The following is an 18,657-nucleotide window of genomic DNA, read 5'->3' as shown; positions in this document are numbered from 1 at the left end:
ATGTAAATCAAATGAATCCATTCCAGACACCCAAAAATATGAACCCAAAACATATTTTATGGAGAATTGTAGTTTTACATCCAGACAACAATGTAAAATGCATATAAATAACAAATTCAATGAACATTTAACATGCCTTTTACCTTTTATTGACTCTTGTTGCCACACACGGCGATGAGCGGTGAGGGAGGAGAGGAAGGGAGAGCCACATGAACACTACCTTTGTGTTTTCCTTATTCCATGCAATAGTTTTTCTCACCTTCCTTATCAAAGTGCTTTGATAACTTTTCTGGCCCTGCGGTGGCCCTGCTCATTTTGCAGCCAAATTTAGAGCACAGCCGGACTCCTGCAGTGTACTAATGACATGACAAGTCACCAACACGTGTGATTTTATGTTTCCTGGTTTGATACGCAGGCAAATGGAGTAGGTTGTTACTCCAATGTTTAACCGTACCGAGATGACGTGCAAAAACAGACATATTTTTCGTCAAATTTTTGGGAAAACACTGATTTTGTATGTCATGGCTTACATTTTGTGAATTTCTCCATTGGGTCTATTGTTCTTGAAGAACCTTTTGTTGTATCTGTCACATCTGCGACCTTGTCATTTCAAAGTTAAATGACCTCGCTATGAATGGGTGAGTCCATAGTAGCAGCAAAGTAATATTATAATAATGTCATTAATTTATGCCCATCCAGCCATAGTCATCTCTCTTCGTGGTTATCATCATTTTCTCGAGTAGAGTGCTATAGCAAGAGAAAGTGACTGTCACAGAACACATGATATACGTATGTCCACTTGAAACGTTGCATCATTGAACTTGAGCTGCTTTAACTCTTCAGTTTACCCTGCTCTGTTTAACTCGAAAGCTATTTTGATATCCCGTAACATCTTTTGCTTTGTTGCTGCAACTTTCCAGCTCCAATTACATACAGAAGTCAAACCCAGTGACAGTCATAGTTGCTCCAAGGCGGGATAACATCAGACGTGTTTTATAAGACTGCGTATTTGACACTACCTTATGTCTGTGTGGCGTGTTTGCGTGTGTGGTTACAGGTACTCGCCGACGCAGTCTCTCGACTGGTGGTGGATAAATTCAGTGAACTGACTGACAACTTCACCTCCCCCCATGCACGACGGAAAGTCCTGGCAGGTGTTGTCATGACAACAGGTAGACATGGGGAAGATATACTATATTCTTTTTCTATTTGTTTTTGATTCTATAACATACATGTCAGTGTTAATGAGCAGATAAGTTTATTTCTAATAGGTGTCTCAAACTCAATTTACCTGAGTAAGTACAGTTCAGTTCAGAACATGAACGGTTATCCAAACTTGAACATAGGTATGTCTTGCCTACTGATGTGCTTCTTTTTACATAGTGTCCCTGGGAGTGCTTCTGGCATCCTTGCTTACCTTGCGGCACTTATTTTTCAAAATATTGTTAGAGTTAACATAGTTGTTTAATATTCTCCATTGTAATAGTAGTGTCCTTGTGTCCTGTTACATACAGTGGCGTCATTTTCATGTGTGTACCAGCCATGTTGTTTGGTCTAGAGCAGGTGTCTCAAACTCAATTTACTTGGGGGCCACTGGAGCTCGGGTCTGGGTGAGACTGGGCCGCATCAGGTTTTCCCCAAAAAAAAATGCATTTATTAAAAAAAAATTTTTTTTTAACTTCGTTTTGGTTCCAATTTTCTACAATAAAAGCTCTGATAAAACATTCCACTGTTCTCAAATATCTTACTATTTTTCTGCACAAAACAAGATGAAAAATAAATAAACAAATCAAGAATAGAGTAAATCAATCAATCAGTAATAAATAAATATAATAATAAATCAAATAATAAAAACTTAAGAAACCACATATAGTTGAGGGGTAGACAAATTATTTTTTTCAGATTAAAATTAACAAAGCATTATTAGAGCCCTGTAGACATGACAAAACACGACTATAGTCACATTTATACTTTTTTTTATTTACAACATATTGTGCAACTGCAGGGTCTCGAGACACATGCTAACTCGCAAACTAGAGAGCTAGCGACCTAAACGGTAGCCTTCAAGTTATTTCCTTTAAACTTAAATAGCCAAAAACTTACCACTTCCACACGGATAGGGAGGATAACTATTAACAGTTATTTAACCTTTAACATGAACATCAAGTGTAATAATTTTTTCTGGGTACATGATACCATACAGCAACCATATCAAACTTGCGCGGGCCGCACTAACATTAAACTTTCATATCAAGGCAGGGGCCTCAAACTAGTGTCCTGCGGGCCACATTTGGCCCGCGGGACGCGTGTTTGAGACCTCTGGTCTAGAGACAGTGCCACAGGAAGCAGGAAGACAGGAAGCAGAACTGGAGGTAGCAGCGATGAGGATGCTGAGGTTTTTATTGGGAGTGACCAGCATGGATAGGATCAGAAACGAGTACATCAGAAGGACATTACATGTTAGAGGCCAGAGAGGTCATACTGAGAAGGTTGGGACATGTCCAGAGGAGGGAGCGTTAATATATTGGTAGAAGGATGCTGCATTTAGAGCTGCCAGGTAGGAGGTGTAGAGGAAGACCAAAGAGGAGGTGTATGGATGCATTGAAGGAGAACATGAGGGTAGTTGGTGTGAGAGAGACAGATGCAGAAGACAGGGTTGGATGGAAGCGGTTGATTTGCTGTGGCGACCCCTGAAGGGAAAAGCTGAAAGAGAAAGAAGATTTTCATGTTGGTGTAAAAAGAACAAAATGATGTTACTGTATGCAAGATTCTGCATAGGTCCACTGAATCCATGTCTTTGATCTTCCTCCTCCTGACAGGAACGGATGTAAAAGAAGCACAGGTAATTTGTGTTTCTACAGGAACTAAATGCATCAACGGTGAGTACATGAGTGACCGTGGCCTGGCACTCAATGACTGCCACGCTGAGATAATCGCCCGCCGCTCGCTCATGAGATACCTTTACACCCAGCTGGAGTTCTTTCTCAGGTCAGTGGACTTTCCTTAGAGTACATGTGGCGCCTTTTGCCATGTATTGCTACCATTTACATCAAAGTTTTTACTCGGTTGATAATTGCTGCTTGTCTGTTACCATAGCAACAGCAAAGATGAGAATCAGAAGTCAATATTCATGCATTGTGACAAGGGGGGCTACAAGTTAAAGGACAACATTCAGTTCCATCTCTACATCAGCACCTCACCCTGTGGAGATGCCAGAATCTTCTCCCCGCATGAGGCCGGCGTGGAAGGTAAAATGCTTCCTCATTGGCTACTCCTTGGGTAAACTGACATATTTATAAGGCGGCCTTGGCCTGGTTGACGAATGTATCAACAGTTTGCTAAATTAAATTCTTTTTCCTCTTTTGCATGGTTTAATTTAATTAGAAATTCACTGCAATGTCCAAAGACGCATCTGACACATTCAAACAAGGCTCCATTAATTAGAGCTTTTGTTATTCTCTGTCTGTCCCTATCAGTCTTCTCCCTGCCCAGCCCACCATCTGACTGATTAACCTCCCTGGTATTTGTGTTTTCATTGCATGCTGCAGCCTAAATGGAAAACAGACACACTCAATTAGTCAATGAATAGATGCCTTCTGCTGCGGGACCAAGGGAAAACATTGATAACATAATATGTTGTATATTTTGTTTTCTTTTCTCCAGGACCTGAAATACCAGCTGACACAATTTGTCCCTTTTTCACAAAGAGCTTTGTGGGCTTTCTTGGCCAATGTAAACATAAATGTATCATTAATATGCTAATATACAATACAATAATATTAATTAAGTCATTCATTTTCTGCTGCTGATCCAGTTGAGGGTCATGGGTGAGCTAGAACTTATCCCAGCTGTTGCAGTCATTCAAACACGGTGCACATAAAGACCATACATAGACTATTCACATATAACAGACAATTGTGAGTCTCGTTAACTCTAGTTAAACTAACAATCATGTTTTTTGGACTATGGGAGAAAACCCATGCAAGCATGGAGGGAACATGCAAACTCTGTTCTGGTTGAAGGGAGCTTTCAAACATGATTCTGTGGAAGTCATAATGTTTTCTCCAAGCAGGTACTGTCTAATTGGCTGTCAGTTTTTCACCCCCAGTGCAACACGGTGCACCTCATACTCCTATCACTAATCAGTTGGTGGTGCGTTCGTGTTTTCTGATATAATTTAATTGGACAGATCTAAGCTGTCAAGGTGAAGCTGTCGTTCTCTTTTACAAAACTGCCAGTGTTACGGAGAAAAATGCAAAACTACCCTTTAGAAGGCATACTTTGGAAAAAAAAAAGCCCTGGTTGGTACCTGACTGATTTTGGAGAGAAATTTCACAGCTAATGAGAAAAAATAATCAGCAGGTTGAGTGCTGTTGATGATCTATTTATTAAAATTTGAAATACTATTATCTGCTGTTCCTATGTGCTAATGAGATTATTAAATTGCAATTGAGGTGATCTCATTTGTATCCTATAGTGAGATTTTATTTGCCTTCTTTATTGATATAAATTAGGGTTGGCGATATGGACCTTGGCATATATCACAATATTTTTGGGATGTATCACATTATGACGATGTCAAATTTAAATTCAGCAGGGTCTTACCTAAAAAGCTACAAACCTTAAAGGGGAACTGCACTTTTTGGGGAATTTTGCCCATCATTCACAATCCTTATGTGAAAAATTAACACATATTTCTTTCCCTTTTCTGTGCATTATAACACAAGAAAACAAGTTAATTTCAGCTACCTTACAATGCTGTCATTGGGATACACCTATTTCCACAATGAATCCCTCAAAAAAAAAAAAACGTGATTATTTAAAACACCGCATAAACTTCTTTTTGGTTCAAACATGAACAAAAGATTGACCTGATTTTTAGTTATACTATTGTGACAGAGGGTTGTAGGAAAGTTGTGTAAACATGCAACCGTGTGCCTCTTTTTGTTTGCCGCCTCAGACCAAGGAGATAGACACCCAAATCGGAAAGCAAGAGGTCAGCTTCGGACGAAGATCGAATCCGGGGAGGGCACCATACCTGTGCGGTCCAGCAATACCATGCAAACCTGGGACGGGGTGCTTCAGGGAGAGAGGTTACTCACCATGTCCTGCAGTGACAAGATTGCAAGGTAATTTTCATACTAAATTCTAGAAGCTTTACACTTCTCTAGTTGTAGTTTTAATCAGTTACAAGTGACAGAAGTTTCACTGTGTAGTTGTCATCATACAAATATAGTGGTACCTTGGGTTCTTTCTTGATTTGTTCCAAAAAGTTAGGAAACATAAAAAAACCAAAACAATTTATTTTCCTATATATTGTGTGATAACCAAGACAGTGTCTAAGAACAGAGGCAAAATTTTGGTGAAAATTTTCCTCAATAACCGAACCGATCAAAAATCGTGGTTTCCCTGCGCATACTCAAAAACTCTCTTTTCACTCTTGACTGTGATTTTCTACATGGCGTGTCAGGGACAGCCGTGTTGATGGATGGACTGTCCTTGCAGTATATTTGCACACCGATCATCGCATCTTTAGTCGCTGTCCATGTTCAAGGCGACAGTATGCCAACCCTGTGATGAAGGAAGGCCGCGTGTTACCAACCAAATAGTAAAACTTCAGCTGCCCTCCTTTTCCTTCTTCTCCATTCAGGATGGTAATACCTTGCCTCAGTGCACCGAATGATTGGAGGCTTGATGAAGGACATGTCTGCTGTGTTAGCAACCGCCCTGTTCTTGTTCTTTGCACAGTACGACTGTGCACTGCTGTTACTCCTTCAGCTTGTCATACTGGTTCTAGCGATGCACATTTCTCCTGTCTGTCCCAAGTGGGCAGATCGAAGTCAGCAGAGGGATAAATGGGTTTGTAATGCTGTAATGATGCCAGGAAAACCAACACTCCAGTTATTGTGTGACAATGTCCTGACGTGGGTTACAAATGGGATGGAGTTGCATGGATGTGACCCAAATTTAACAGGTTTTAGTCTTAATCGCTACAAACTGCATCTGTTTATAACCTTAGACACCGAGGACATCTTTGAATGGTGAATTACAGGCAACTTTTTGGTGTTTTTTTGTTTTTTAAACCTGCTTTGACTTTTATCGTGGCTGCACAATGGACAAGTGGTTAGCGTGCAGGCCACACAGCTAGGATACCTTGGTTTGATTGCCTGCTTAGGCATCTCTGTGTGGAGTTTGCATGTTCTCCCCGTGCATGCGTGGGTTTTCTCCCACATTCCAGCTTAATTGGTGACTCCAAATTGTCCAAAGGTATGAATGTGAGTGTGAATGGTTGTTTGTCTATATGTGCCCTGTGATTGGCTGGCGACCAGTCCAGGGTGTACCTCATCTCTCGCCCGAAGACAGCTGGTATATGCTTCAGCATGCCCACGACCGTCGTGAGGATAAGCGGTACAGAAAATGAATGGACGGACTTTTTTTAATCATCTCTCAGACTTGTTTCACAGTGTTGCATATTCTGAGCTTCCCCACCATTGTAGATATTGTTGCTTACTTGTTTTTGTTTCTGTTTCCAGTTTTTTCTAAATGTGTTGCCCAAGTGCAGGACTGCACCTCACTGTTCATCTGTCATAGGCTTTCTGTGGGAGTAGTTATGAAAATGGAGCACTAAAAAAAGTCAAAGTGTGTGTGTACCTTTGTACTTTGCGTTTACTTTACTCATTGTGTGGGTTATTTTTTCCCCTTTTTTCATTTTGACATACAGTAAAGTCTCGTTATATCGATATCGGTTATAACGAATTACTACTTATTACGATACTATTTTCATTTCCCGGCAAATTTCTAGTCTTTTATGATATAATTAGTTCCGTTAGTACGATACCCGGTTATTATGATAATCTGGTTACTACCATGCCCTTTTCATCTCCCGCCAGCCAATTTGGTCTGCTTATATTGATACAAAAGCAGCTTAAATCAATCTTTGCTTAAGGATTTCAATACCAAAAAAGAACACGGCGAACGGCGGCTTCCAGTCAACTTTATTTTTCACACTTCCACCACCAGAGCGCAGCACACACACCGATTCCCACACTTCCTGGTTCACAGGTCATGCTCAACCCGCCCCACATAGCTGGCCAAACACATGCCTGTATAGAATCTATACACACGAGAGAAACCACAAACGCAGTTGGTTCTTCTGTTGCAGGCATGTGTTTGGCCTACTATAGAACAATGTCGAGTGCATTATTGTCCACTTTTAATGCAGTTCGGCGCAGGATCGGATATATGGATAGTCCGGTTATATCGGTATTTTTTCCGACTCCCGAGAATATCGATATAACGAGACTTTACTGTAGTATATTACCACAGTGGGTCTAAATTCACACCAAAACCTTTTATTTTATGTATTTATTTATTATTTATTACAAACCATAACACAAATTTGTGTATTATTGCACCCCCAGTACCGAAATGGACGGATTAACTACAAATAGGCTAGAAAGATGACAGCAAGCAATTCAGGACTACAACGTTACAGACGTTACAAAAGCAACAGATAAGCATAGCCAGGAATGCACGCCATGAAAATGGCGTTTTCACTACAATAATAACATTTTATTGTCATTATGAAGGGCTTCCTCTTCCTGTTGCGTGTTTCTCTTTTCTCTCAGGATCCCTGCCGATCTCATATCAATACACTTCTGCCACCTAGACGCGTTTGTTTGTTATTAAAATTGCTCTCAAGCCTAATGCATTTGTGAAGAGTTTCATCAGCACCTCCCTTTGGCCTCTCACACAACAAAAATGTATAGATGTGTTGTTGGGATTGGAATCCATATTTATAAATTTGTTATCTTTGGTTTTGAATGAGTTGGCAGGAGAAATGTGAATTGTCTTACTGCTACCTTGATGCACGTTTCCATGGTAAAATGTCTTTTTACATTTTATTTCCATCTGTGGTGTCGTGTCCCACGACATTTGCCGATCTGACGAGTCGAATGGTGTCTTTAGGAAATGTGAGCAAGCTTAATCTGTCTCTTTGAAAGTTACAAAGAGTGTTTTCTCCCGGTATATCAGATATCGGTATAAAAGACAATATTTGGAAGAACAAAGCATAAGAACAGAATAAATGATTTCCCGTTAGCCCTGTCGTATTAGGCGGAACTAACAGAAAGGTGTGTGCGTGCATGACTGCATTTAGTGTTTCAGCTTTGCAGGTCAGATTCAGTGATTGAATTTTGCCCTCTGTCAATTTCACGTGCGCTATCTTTCACACGCATGTGGTGCACACAGATAATATTGCATTTTGTATCATCTGTCACTTCAAGTCGCCTCAGGTTTGATGCTTGAATATTCCACATTGTCCTCACACAATGCTGGTAATTTCACACACCCCCAGTTAGCCCCAAGGTAAAGATGTTAGAGATGAGTCTCTGCATGCTGACACTTTTTTGTTTGTTTCTGAGGAATAAGTGGGAGAAGGAAAGGATGCTGCTTGTCAAATCCAGTAATCCCTCGTCACTTTATGCTTGGAATTTTGCTTCGCTATATATCATATATATATATATCATATATCATATATATCATGCTGTTTCATGGTTGAATATGACCCCTTATTTGTAAATTTTCAATCATAAATGAACCAAATTGACACCTTCAAAGATGTTGTGATGCGATGATGTGAGTATGACACACTGGTGATTGGTGTCAGTAATGTAAGCACCTTGATCCCCGGAACAACAGGCTTTTATTGCAGATTTGAACTATCCTACAACAGGCACAGTAATTCCTCACATGGGCTACGACCTCTGAACCCCCAATGTCACTTCTTGTCCAAACCCACACTCAGCACCCCAAGCACTACTACACTTTTACAGCAACACACAGAACCACAAGTCTTATTTGTGTCTAAAATGGCTTATTTTAAGTTTTTATGTCTACTATATTTGATAATAGGAGTGTATAGATGACTATAGAATTCTTGTATCACATCCAAACGTCAAAAACATATTTAGTTATTTAGTCATATACTCGTTGGTCTATGCTCCAACTATGAAACCTCACAATGCATTTTACTGTTGACATCAATTGTTAACTATTTCACTTTTGAACAAGGATGAATTGCATATAAAGGATTGCACCTTATTCCTTACACCCTGCAACAATTCATTCTCTTCTTCAGTACACATTTTAGTCCACACACACACACACACACACTTTCCCCTCTGAGTGAGGTGGGATTGTGATGCTTCACAGAGCATGTCAATGGGAAAATGACTAGGGAGGGGATGGCTAATGATACAGCACAGAAATACACAGAAGTTTGGCAAAAAAGAAATTGCATCCCTCGGTAGAGTTGTGTGTGGCGTATTGGCTTGTGGCGCTTGATACTAATTTATCTTACATGCACTGCCATTCCATGGACATCAATGCACAGAACTAATGTGTATCTTCTCCCTCCATATTTAAGCTGGAATATGGAACCTGACTGTCTTAGATGGCAAATTGAGATCATACATTTCAAAACAAATCTTCTTTATCTCGGGGGAATGATATGTTTGCCTCTTTATGGTTGTGAAGTTGTTAAAATTCCATGTGTTGTCTCGTGCAGGTGGAACGTGGTGGGTATCCAGGGCTCCTTGATGAGCTACTTCACGGAGCCCATCTACTTCTCCAGCATCATCCTTGGAAGTCTATACCATGCCGACCACCTCTCCAGAGCCATGTACCAGCGCATCGCAGATATTGAGGACCTCCCCCAGCAGTTCACGCTCAACAGACCTCTTCTCAGTGGTGAGACATCCCGGCAGCTCATTAGCAAAGTCATGCTGTGCTTGTTTTCATAGCGCTGGTTATTTAGAGGCTCTCCTTGTGATATTTACTGTCAAAGGGAGAGACCGGAATCCACATCCGCAAACTCATTTGTTTACTCAAGTGGTCAGAGGTGCAGCAGGAAGAATCGTACATCTCTCCCCTGCACTGAGTTGACATTTACTGTCGTCTTGTGGAATTTGAACAGCACATGTATTTTAAGTACTTCAACAACCTTTAAAATGTTTATATGGACCATGGCTGCTATTTATGTTGTAGTTTTTCTGACATAAAGGGAATTTTGCCCATCATTCACAATCCTTAAGTGAATTTTCTGTGCATTATAACACAAAAGAACTAGTTAATATGCACTAGCTAACAATGCTGTCATTGGGATACACCTATTTTGACTATGAAGCCCTCAAAAACCAACGTTGCATCATTTGATAGACATGCTGTGATCATGCATTAACACATACAGTGATGATGACATGTAATAGTTGCAGTATCTTGGTGATTTCAAACACTACTGAAATGTCTTTGATACTAACGAACTAACACAATGCTTCGGATACGTACATGGATACATACCTCTCAATTTCGCTACAAAAACTTAACTACATGCTCATTGCCGTCAGCATTTTGTACCTGAGGACTGGAGCACACATCTTGTGCTGGAAGACACAGCCTTCCCAATGAGAGCGGACATCCTAAGTGTTGTCACCGCTGTTGTTGTTAACAGAACTAGCATAAGTATGTGTATCAATACATACGTTTGAGTGTCAAGTTGCTGTGTGATGAGTTTGAAGCCCTGAGTCAGATTGTTACATTGAGCAATGACCTGCTGCATTTTCCAATAGGTTAACAAGCTCTATGTATAAACTTGTGTGAGTTTATTCATAGTTCATGATTGACTCCTCTCAAATAAAGATCTAACTGGTCGCCACAGACTCATGTGTGGCAGAACATGCCACTTTATGGCATGCACAGTATGATTTACAGTATACTCATTGTGTTCAGTTTTGCTCACCATCATGGCGGACTCTCTGCTATGGAGCACATTCATGCTGTAAATGAGCAAAACCAATAGAAATGATCTGTTACAAACTGTCACCATCACAAGGCTTTTATTAAGTGTACAGCAAGCGGTGAAGGTGCGAGCAGCTGTCCCTCACTGGATGCTCTCCAACTGGTGAGCAAAGGTGATAAAAAGAAAAAAAAAAGTGAAATTAAAACCTTTTTCTGCTCTGCAGAGTTTGGAGCGGTGAGAGGCTGGCATGGGAGCCCTGTGGCTTTCATATTGTTTAAATCATCCAGTCCACGTTCTGCCAGACTGAACCGAGGAGTTTAATACACTCTGTGCAAGACACATGGATTTATTGCTGTTATATATCTCCCATTTAGGCCTGTGAAATAGTGGAGGCCAGTGCCCTTCAGGCGGTGCTGTGTGGGTGGCCTCCACTCACTGATGAAAGTATCTTCCATAATATTCTTACTAAGTAGTAGTAAAGTTGCATACTGGAATTGTGGTTGTTTACAACCTTGCTAGTATATTTGAGTCGTCTTTTGTATGGGACATTTTACACTTCCTAATGAAGTTTGTGGTAAGTTTAGAGGAGCTCAACCTTGCTTTCGGAAGGTTGATACTTTGCTACAAAGTCATCCATGTTTATTTTTCAAGGTATAAGCAACGCAGAGGCCAGACAGCCAGGTAAAGCGCCCAGCTTCAGTGTGAACTGGACGGTGGGTGACCAGGGTCTGGAGGTGATCAACGCCACTACCGGCAAGGATGACATGGGCCGAGCCTCACGCCTCTGCAAGCATGCCCTCTACAGCCGCTGGGTGCGCCTGCACTCCAAGGTACACAGTTGAAGAGTATGGAATATCTCAGCTAGGAAAAAAAACACAAATGACATTGTAACTGAAGTACAATAATTGCAATCGTGGCCCCATACTTCCACACTAAGTTCGGCATGGAAGAATTGAGACGCAATAAAAAGTATGGAGCGTATTGTAATCTTTACATGAAAATAACAATTTATTTACAAACATAACCCTAATAAACAATTTCCAATTTTCACATTTGGAACTGAATTGCGTGTTTGCACACGCTTGTCAATGCATTCAAATTTCCCCTCAATGCAGAATCTCTTCAATGCTACAAGATTTTTCACTTCCTGGTTCCTGTGCAGCGTGTATTTCCATGGGAAAGTTGCAGGCAGAGTTCTTATAAAATGCACTTCTTCCACCTTGTGGCCGATTTTCTGCCTTAAAACTGCACCAAACATGCATTCTTATATTGTGGAGTTGTGTCATCACCTCTTTTTGCCTCTAGCACTAAAATACGTACAAATATGTTGGGTTGAAAAACTAGAATAGATTACAATAGAAAACCTTTATTGTCATTGCACAAAGTACAACAAGATTTAAAAAAAGCTTCTCTTGTTCTCCAGTACGCATACAATATAAATTAAATTCATATGAAACTAAACATAAAACACACTATAAACTCAATTTACCTGGTGGCCACCGGAGCTATGTTCTGGGTGAAGCCGGGCCGCATCAGGTTTTAAAAAAAAAAAAAAAAAAAAAAAATGCATTTATTAAAAACTGGGAAAAAATCAATAAAAAAAACTATCTTCAATGCTTTTACTTCTGCTATACCCTACACTTTTTCAGTACTTTGGTTCCGGTTTTCCACACCAAAATATCTGATAAAACATTCCACTGTTCTCAAATATCTTCATTTTTATTTTTCTATACACAAAATAAGATTTAAAAAAAAAACAAATTAAGAATAAAGACAATAAATCAATCAGTAATAAATAAGTAAAATAATAATAAAACAGCAAATGAGAAAAAATGTAAGAAACCACATACAGTTGGTAGAGAAATAATTTTTTTCAGATTCAAATGTACAGTATTAACAGATCTTTAACCTTTAACATGAACATTAATGAAACTTAATAATTTTACCCAATTAGCAAGTTAGCATCGTACTCAGTTCCATCTGGGAGCAGCGTCGTAACTTTAACAACATGTTTGATGAGATGCTTTATCTTTCCGTTTTATTCCAAATCATTTCCTGCATTTATTTGTACCCAGTGTCATAAGCCTTTAGCTTCATTGCTAATCCAAAGCAAAACAGTGCGGGGTAACAGGGTAGGGTAACAGTATGGGCGGGGCAAAATCATGTTAATTGTGTCCGGTGTGCACACAGCTTTAAGCTGTCATTTCAACATTAAACTTTGGTATCAAGGTGCTATAAACTATGTATTGCACAAAAATATTGCCCTTCATTCACGTATTGCACAGATGAGGAATAGTGAGGTTGTTGGTAGGCAGCAGTTTTAACAATGAAAGGAATGTTAGTGTTTTACATGTATAAATACGTCTTTGGTTACAAATGAGTTCCAATTTAACTCATGATCTATCATTTATCCTAAAAAGAAAATAATAATAAAAAAACAAGTAAATTGGGGCCCAATACTAACCCCTGAGGGACCCCACAAGACATTTGGATGGGCAAATCTTTTTTTTTTTTTATAGAAGGTTCCACCTTTTATATAGCCACTGAACTGAACACAATATTCTTTGTGCCTTGAAAAATCAGTCAAAATCATCTAAAATGGCCGGTATAATTAATACCATATACTGTTTTGTATTGGAATATGAATATTAGTAAAAAAAAATGTAAGCAAATTTGTTTTCCCAACTTAAGCATTTTCAAGCATAAAAATGGTCAAATGAATTAAAACATAAATGTAAGCCATTCAGAAGACTCATTCAAAGACGTGATATGGATTAATCTACGTACACTGGTCACTGGTGTCAGTATATACATGAAGTACTGTTGGACGCCCATTCCCATCGCTGACTGTCCTGTCCTTCCTCATCAGCTGTCTTCCGTGTTGAGGATCAAGGTGCCGAAGCCCGCTTCCTACCACGACGCCAAGCAGGCGGCCACAGAGTACCACTCCGCCAAGCAGGCGCTCATCAAGGCGTTCCACAAGGCCGGTCTGGGTGCTTGGGTCAAAAAGCCAATTGAGCAAGACCAGTTCACACTCAGCTCCTGAGGGAGCAGTTTTACCAAGAGATTTTGAACCCCCTCACCCCAAGTCCCCTGTTAGTCCTCCTCCCCCTCCCCCGACTGATCCGGCCTGAAAGAAAGATATACCCACGTTAGGAGCCCGCCCACGTAGAACTTTGCCTCCGTCCGTGTTTGCACGCACTTGCAGCTGTAACCTGTTATGGAAATCAATGTGCATCGTTTCTTCATCCATCCTCATCTCATCAGGGGCATTCCTGAATTTGATTTGTTTTTACCGACTGTGGGTAAAACTGGAATCTGTAGAAAACCTTTTCTCTGAATTCTGCTCTTATGTTGTAGACATTGACCATGCGTGTTTTGTCTTTTATGTTGTTGGGTGATGCATGTTGTCAGATTAGGGTGAAACGTAGCCTAGATATGCTCGGGCTGAAGCCGATGATAACGGACCTAAAGATACACTTCATACTAATAATAATCACCATGAGAAGATGTGCATCATCTGCAGGATTTAAATGTAGTGCTGAGAAAAAAAAAAGAGTAGTAGCAAGTAGTAAAGTGTGATAATCTGATCTTAGTATCTTTTATTAAAAATGGTAAAAGACACGTTGGCCTTTTTCTGCTTACTTGGGAACAAAGTAAGTCAGGTGTCACAGTAGATTTGTTGCCTGTGTATTTGTTGTGATGGTATCATTAAGGTGGGGGGGGGGTGTCTTGTAGTCCCTGCTAGGTCTTGTTTTGTGTGTGTGTGTGTGTGTGTGTGTGTGTGTGTGTGTGTGTGTGAGGAACACATACAGAGTGTGAATGAATGGCAGCATCTTCCTCAACGGGCAGCTTTCAGTCTATTTTCTACATTTGTGCTTATTGTTTGGTCCAACTGGAAAAAAGGGGGGTTTTGTTTCTTAACAGTGGTCTTTTATAGTCTAAATTATACAGCAGTTTAAAATATATATAAATATATATATATAGATTTGAACGGTTGATATTTTTGTATGTATGAAAGTACATACCTGCTGTCAGTACAAATGTATTTAAAAGTATTCACTATGCAAAACTTGCCCGATATAGTTTATTTATCGTATACTATTTACTACATTCTTGACATGTCGGCGTCCATTTTAATGTTAAAAGCTAATAATTAGTCAAGCTAATGTCACTTTAAAGCTAAATTTGGAGAATGTTCATGCAAGAGTTTGAACCGATTGGAACAAATTATTATGGATTAGTAAGGGTGGGCGATACCGATTCAGTGTCGAGTCATTACCACGCCAGTATTGGGATTTTGCCTCAAAATAAACACTCTATATATATTTTTGCCAACAATATAACAATACATAGATACACCCATAAAATGTCTATTGTTGACACCCGCACCACATTCCCCACAAAAACATTGGTGTCCCTCCAACACCCCTTTTGTCTCTTCAGTTGCCATTGTTCACTCACAACACAATCCAGGTTAAAGCACTAAATATGCTACGCACACTTATGAACATCCTTCGGCCTGGTTGTTAGGCCAGCAGACTAGATCAGATTTATCACAGGGGTGTCCAAACTTTTCCACTGTGGGCCACATACTGAAAAAGGAAAAGGTCACTTTGATATTTTGTAAAGCAACACATTTAGATGTGCTAAGAAGTAATACATATTTTAAGAAAAAAAATGCATTTTAGCTTTGTGATATCGCTGAAAAGGCCTGCTATTTGGATGAACCTCTCTTCTTTTTTGCTCTTTTATTCCCATTTTTTTAAGTTTTAAGTTTTTTTTAATTTTCCAAAAATATCAACTTTCTTCTAAAATAATATTTTTATTTATATTTATTTTATATTTCTAATAAATTTTATTTTCCTAATATTATGACTTTATTCCCATTATATCATAGCTTCCCCCCCAAGTTATTTAGTTTTTTTCATACTGAAAATTTAAAAATATATTTTGTCTTTAATATTGTACCCCCTACTAAGATTGTATTATTTTCCCCTCATTTGGGTTTATTCTTGTAAAATTGTGACTTTTTTTCCCATTAGAAGACAACTTTTTTTTGCTTAATATTTTGACTTTATTCTCATAAAATAGCATTTTTTCCATTTCTGCTGTTTCAGTCTTCTTGTAAATTTTCTTTTCATAATTATGACTTTATTCCCGTAATACTTCTGACTTAAACGTTATTTGTTCGTTTTTTTTTTAGGTTTCTGATCATTTTCTGACTTTAAATGTTTGAACATTATGCTACTAAAATAATGTTATTTTTCCCTTCTAAGTAATACAATTTTATTCTCGTAAAATTACTGCTTATTTTTCAATTCTTTAATGAATTTCTTTTATTTAAATTATATTTTTAGAATGTGTCAGGGGCCAATAAAAAAAACACCCGCAGGCCACATTTTGGACACCCCCGTGTTATCGTAACAATTTACCATCATATCTTAACTTGGCTTCAGACCATCAAAGCTTATACTTCCATATGTTTCATCTCAGAGTACAAAACAGTTCAAGGACCCCTGAAATCTCACCACTTATTAGTGAAACTGTACATTTCCACTGAACATTTGACCTGCATTATCATGCCTTTATACTGTCAATTATTACCCACTTTGGGAAAATGAGATGTATTTTCAATGTAGGTAATGCAAAAATATAAATCTCATGGCTCTCGCATGGACCCAATACTGATACCATCAAATGATATGGACATTTGTATCGGTCCGTCCACCCTTACTGATAGAAGATTGACAGGTTTTGTACGCCCTGGCGTCATTGTTGTTCCATTAAAGTCCAGTGCATTCAAACTGTTGTAGATGTAGAAGATGTTTGGTGTGATGTCAGGTGGAGTTGGCTGCTTCACATTTATCTTAATACCTCTAAAAAAAAAAAAAAAAAAAAGTTTTTAAAACGGCAACAGTGACGGTAAAGTAACGGTCATCTTGTCGAGTAGTTTACATCACTCTGTGTCATCCTAGGTCAGGGGTGTCCAAAGTGCGGCTTGGGGTTGTTGTTTTTTTTTTGTTACAGACATTTAAAAAGTACAAGGAAAAAAATGTGTAAAAACATGTAATTTTATCAGAATTAAGTCAAAATATTACAAGCATAAAGTCAGACAAAAAAGCTCTTATCTATTATTATCTACTTTATCAGTATGAGAAAAAAGTTGTACATTTACGAGAATAAAGTCAAAATATTAGGTGAATAAAGTCACAATATGACAAAAAAGTTAGCATCCTATGAGGAAAAAAGTAAATTTAAGCAAAGTTGTAACCTTTAGGGGGGAAGTTGACAAGAATGGGTTGTAATTTGAGGGTGGAGAAAGTCATTTTTAATGCCTAACATTAAAATATTGACAGTCATAATACTGTGGAAAAACAAAGTTTCCATTTTTGGAGTATGGGGTTGTAAAAAAGTTATGCTACCAACATCAAGGCAAACCATTACGGGAATAACGTCACAATACGAGAGCAAATAATTACGAGAAGAACAAAACAACAGCAAAAAACAAAAACTTTGGACCCCCCTGTCCTAGAAGGTTGTTAGAGCAGGGGTCGGGAACCTTTCTGGCTATTTTAAAATGTATTTTTTGGATGGAAAAAGTCTCTGAATTTATTATTATTATTATTATTGTTAATAATAATAAATCAAATACTCCTTCCCGTCAATGCGACTTCTGTGTTGCATTGTTTTACGCCGTATCTTTCCTTCTTTTCACCTTTGGGCTCACCAGCCACAGGTTTCCTACCCCTGCATTAGACCCTAGTGGGCGTACTTGACGAGGTCACATTCTCTTCCCAGTCAGAAACTTTTGTGTGTGTGTGTGTGTGTGTGTGTGTGTATGCGGGCTCAAGCTGCTTTAAGCATACTCTGGAATCTTCACCAAAGATGATGTCCATGTGTGTGTCTTTTTTTGTTTGTTTGTTTATTCACAATCTGCTGAAAATGATGTAAGAAATATTAAAAATCCGGTTTTGGTTTATTTGATGTATATTGTAACCCACCATCATGATTGCTGAATTATTTGTAAATAAGCAACGACGTCAATGACTAATTGTGTACTATCAGATCTTCCCAACCTGAACTGTTTGTTTTTGTTTGTTTTTTGCTGGAATTGTGTTTCTATTTCAGTGTAATTATTGGTTCTTCAGTACGTGGGCACCATAAAGCATGGCACCAGCACTGCCATGATTATTCCAGGCCTCACTGTCATTGTAGCCAACAAGAAGACAAACATTATGCACTGTATGTACCGAGCCTCAGCAACTAGCATCCAGCACGTGTGGAGTCAGGAGGTCAGGAGGTCAGGAGCATCTCTCACGTGTCATCTTTCAATTGAGAATCTTCCAGAATTGAATGTCAACAGAAAATTGGATGTTTGTATTTTTTTTTTTTAAAAAAAAGAAAGAAAATCACAACAATCCTGCGCCAAAGTCCCATGCGATACCCCTCCCATCTGCTGTGATGTCACTGCATTGCCAACCCCCCCCCCCCCCCCCCCCCCCCCCACCTCCAGACTGAGCTCTTTTGTAGATTTGCCCTTAAAAGACTTCCTGCTTGTACTTTTTTCTCCTTTTGACTGCACCGAAGATGTCAACTGATGATGTCACAACAAGAACCCATCCCCGGAGACAAGAACTGAGCTGAATTGTCCTCATCCCCCCCCCAGACCTGTAAATTCTGAATGATTCTCAGTGCCCCCCATTCCAAGTGTGTGAAATCTGGACAGTAAAACCTTGCATGTATTTACCAACACTGACGCTGCACCTCGCATGATTAACTTCTAAAGGACTCGTGTAGAGACAAAAAAAAAGATAGATACATAAAATGAACAAAAGAATAAAAGACTTCTTAGTTTA

The 18,657-nt window shown here is 39.1% G+C and overlaps 1 protein-coding gene across 3 annotated transcripts in view; it reads left to right on the top strand.

The window, feature by feature from the left end:
• adarb1b (adenosine deaminase RNA specific B1b) overlaps positions 1-18,657 on the top strand; it is a 100,578-nt gene extending 81,921 nt beyond the window's left edge. For all 3 annotated transcript variants that reach the window (XM_078795488.1, XM_058081179.2, XM_058081178.2), the window contains 7 exons: positions 1,058-1,172; positions 2,820-2,988; positions 3,097-3,248; positions 4,961-5,129; positions 9,569-9,750; positions 11,450-11,628; positions 13,668-18,657. In XM_078795488.1, coding sequence (XP_078651614.1) covers positions 1,058-1,172; positions 2,820-2,988; positions 3,097-3,248; positions 4,961-5,129; positions 9,569-9,750; positions 11,450-11,628; positions 13,668-13,844 — 1,143 coding nt within the window. In that variant the 3' untranslated portion in view covers positions 13,845-18,657. The remainder of the gene's footprint in view (positions 1-1,057; positions 1,173-2,819; positions 2,989-3,096; positions 3,249-4,960; positions 5,130-9,568; positions 9,751-11,449; positions 11,629-13,667) is intronic.

Source organism: Doryrhamphus excisus, linkage group LG12 (assembly GCF_037039965.1).
Source record: "Doryrhamphus excisus strain RoL-2023G ecotype Guam linkage group LG12, RoL_Dexc_Guam_v1.1, whole genome shotgun sequence".
NCBI lineage: Eukaryota > Metazoa > Chordata > Actinopteri > Syngnathiformes > Syngnathidae > Doryrhamphus > Doryrhamphus excisus.
This window is presented reverse-complemented; position numbering and strand designations above follow the sequence as displayed.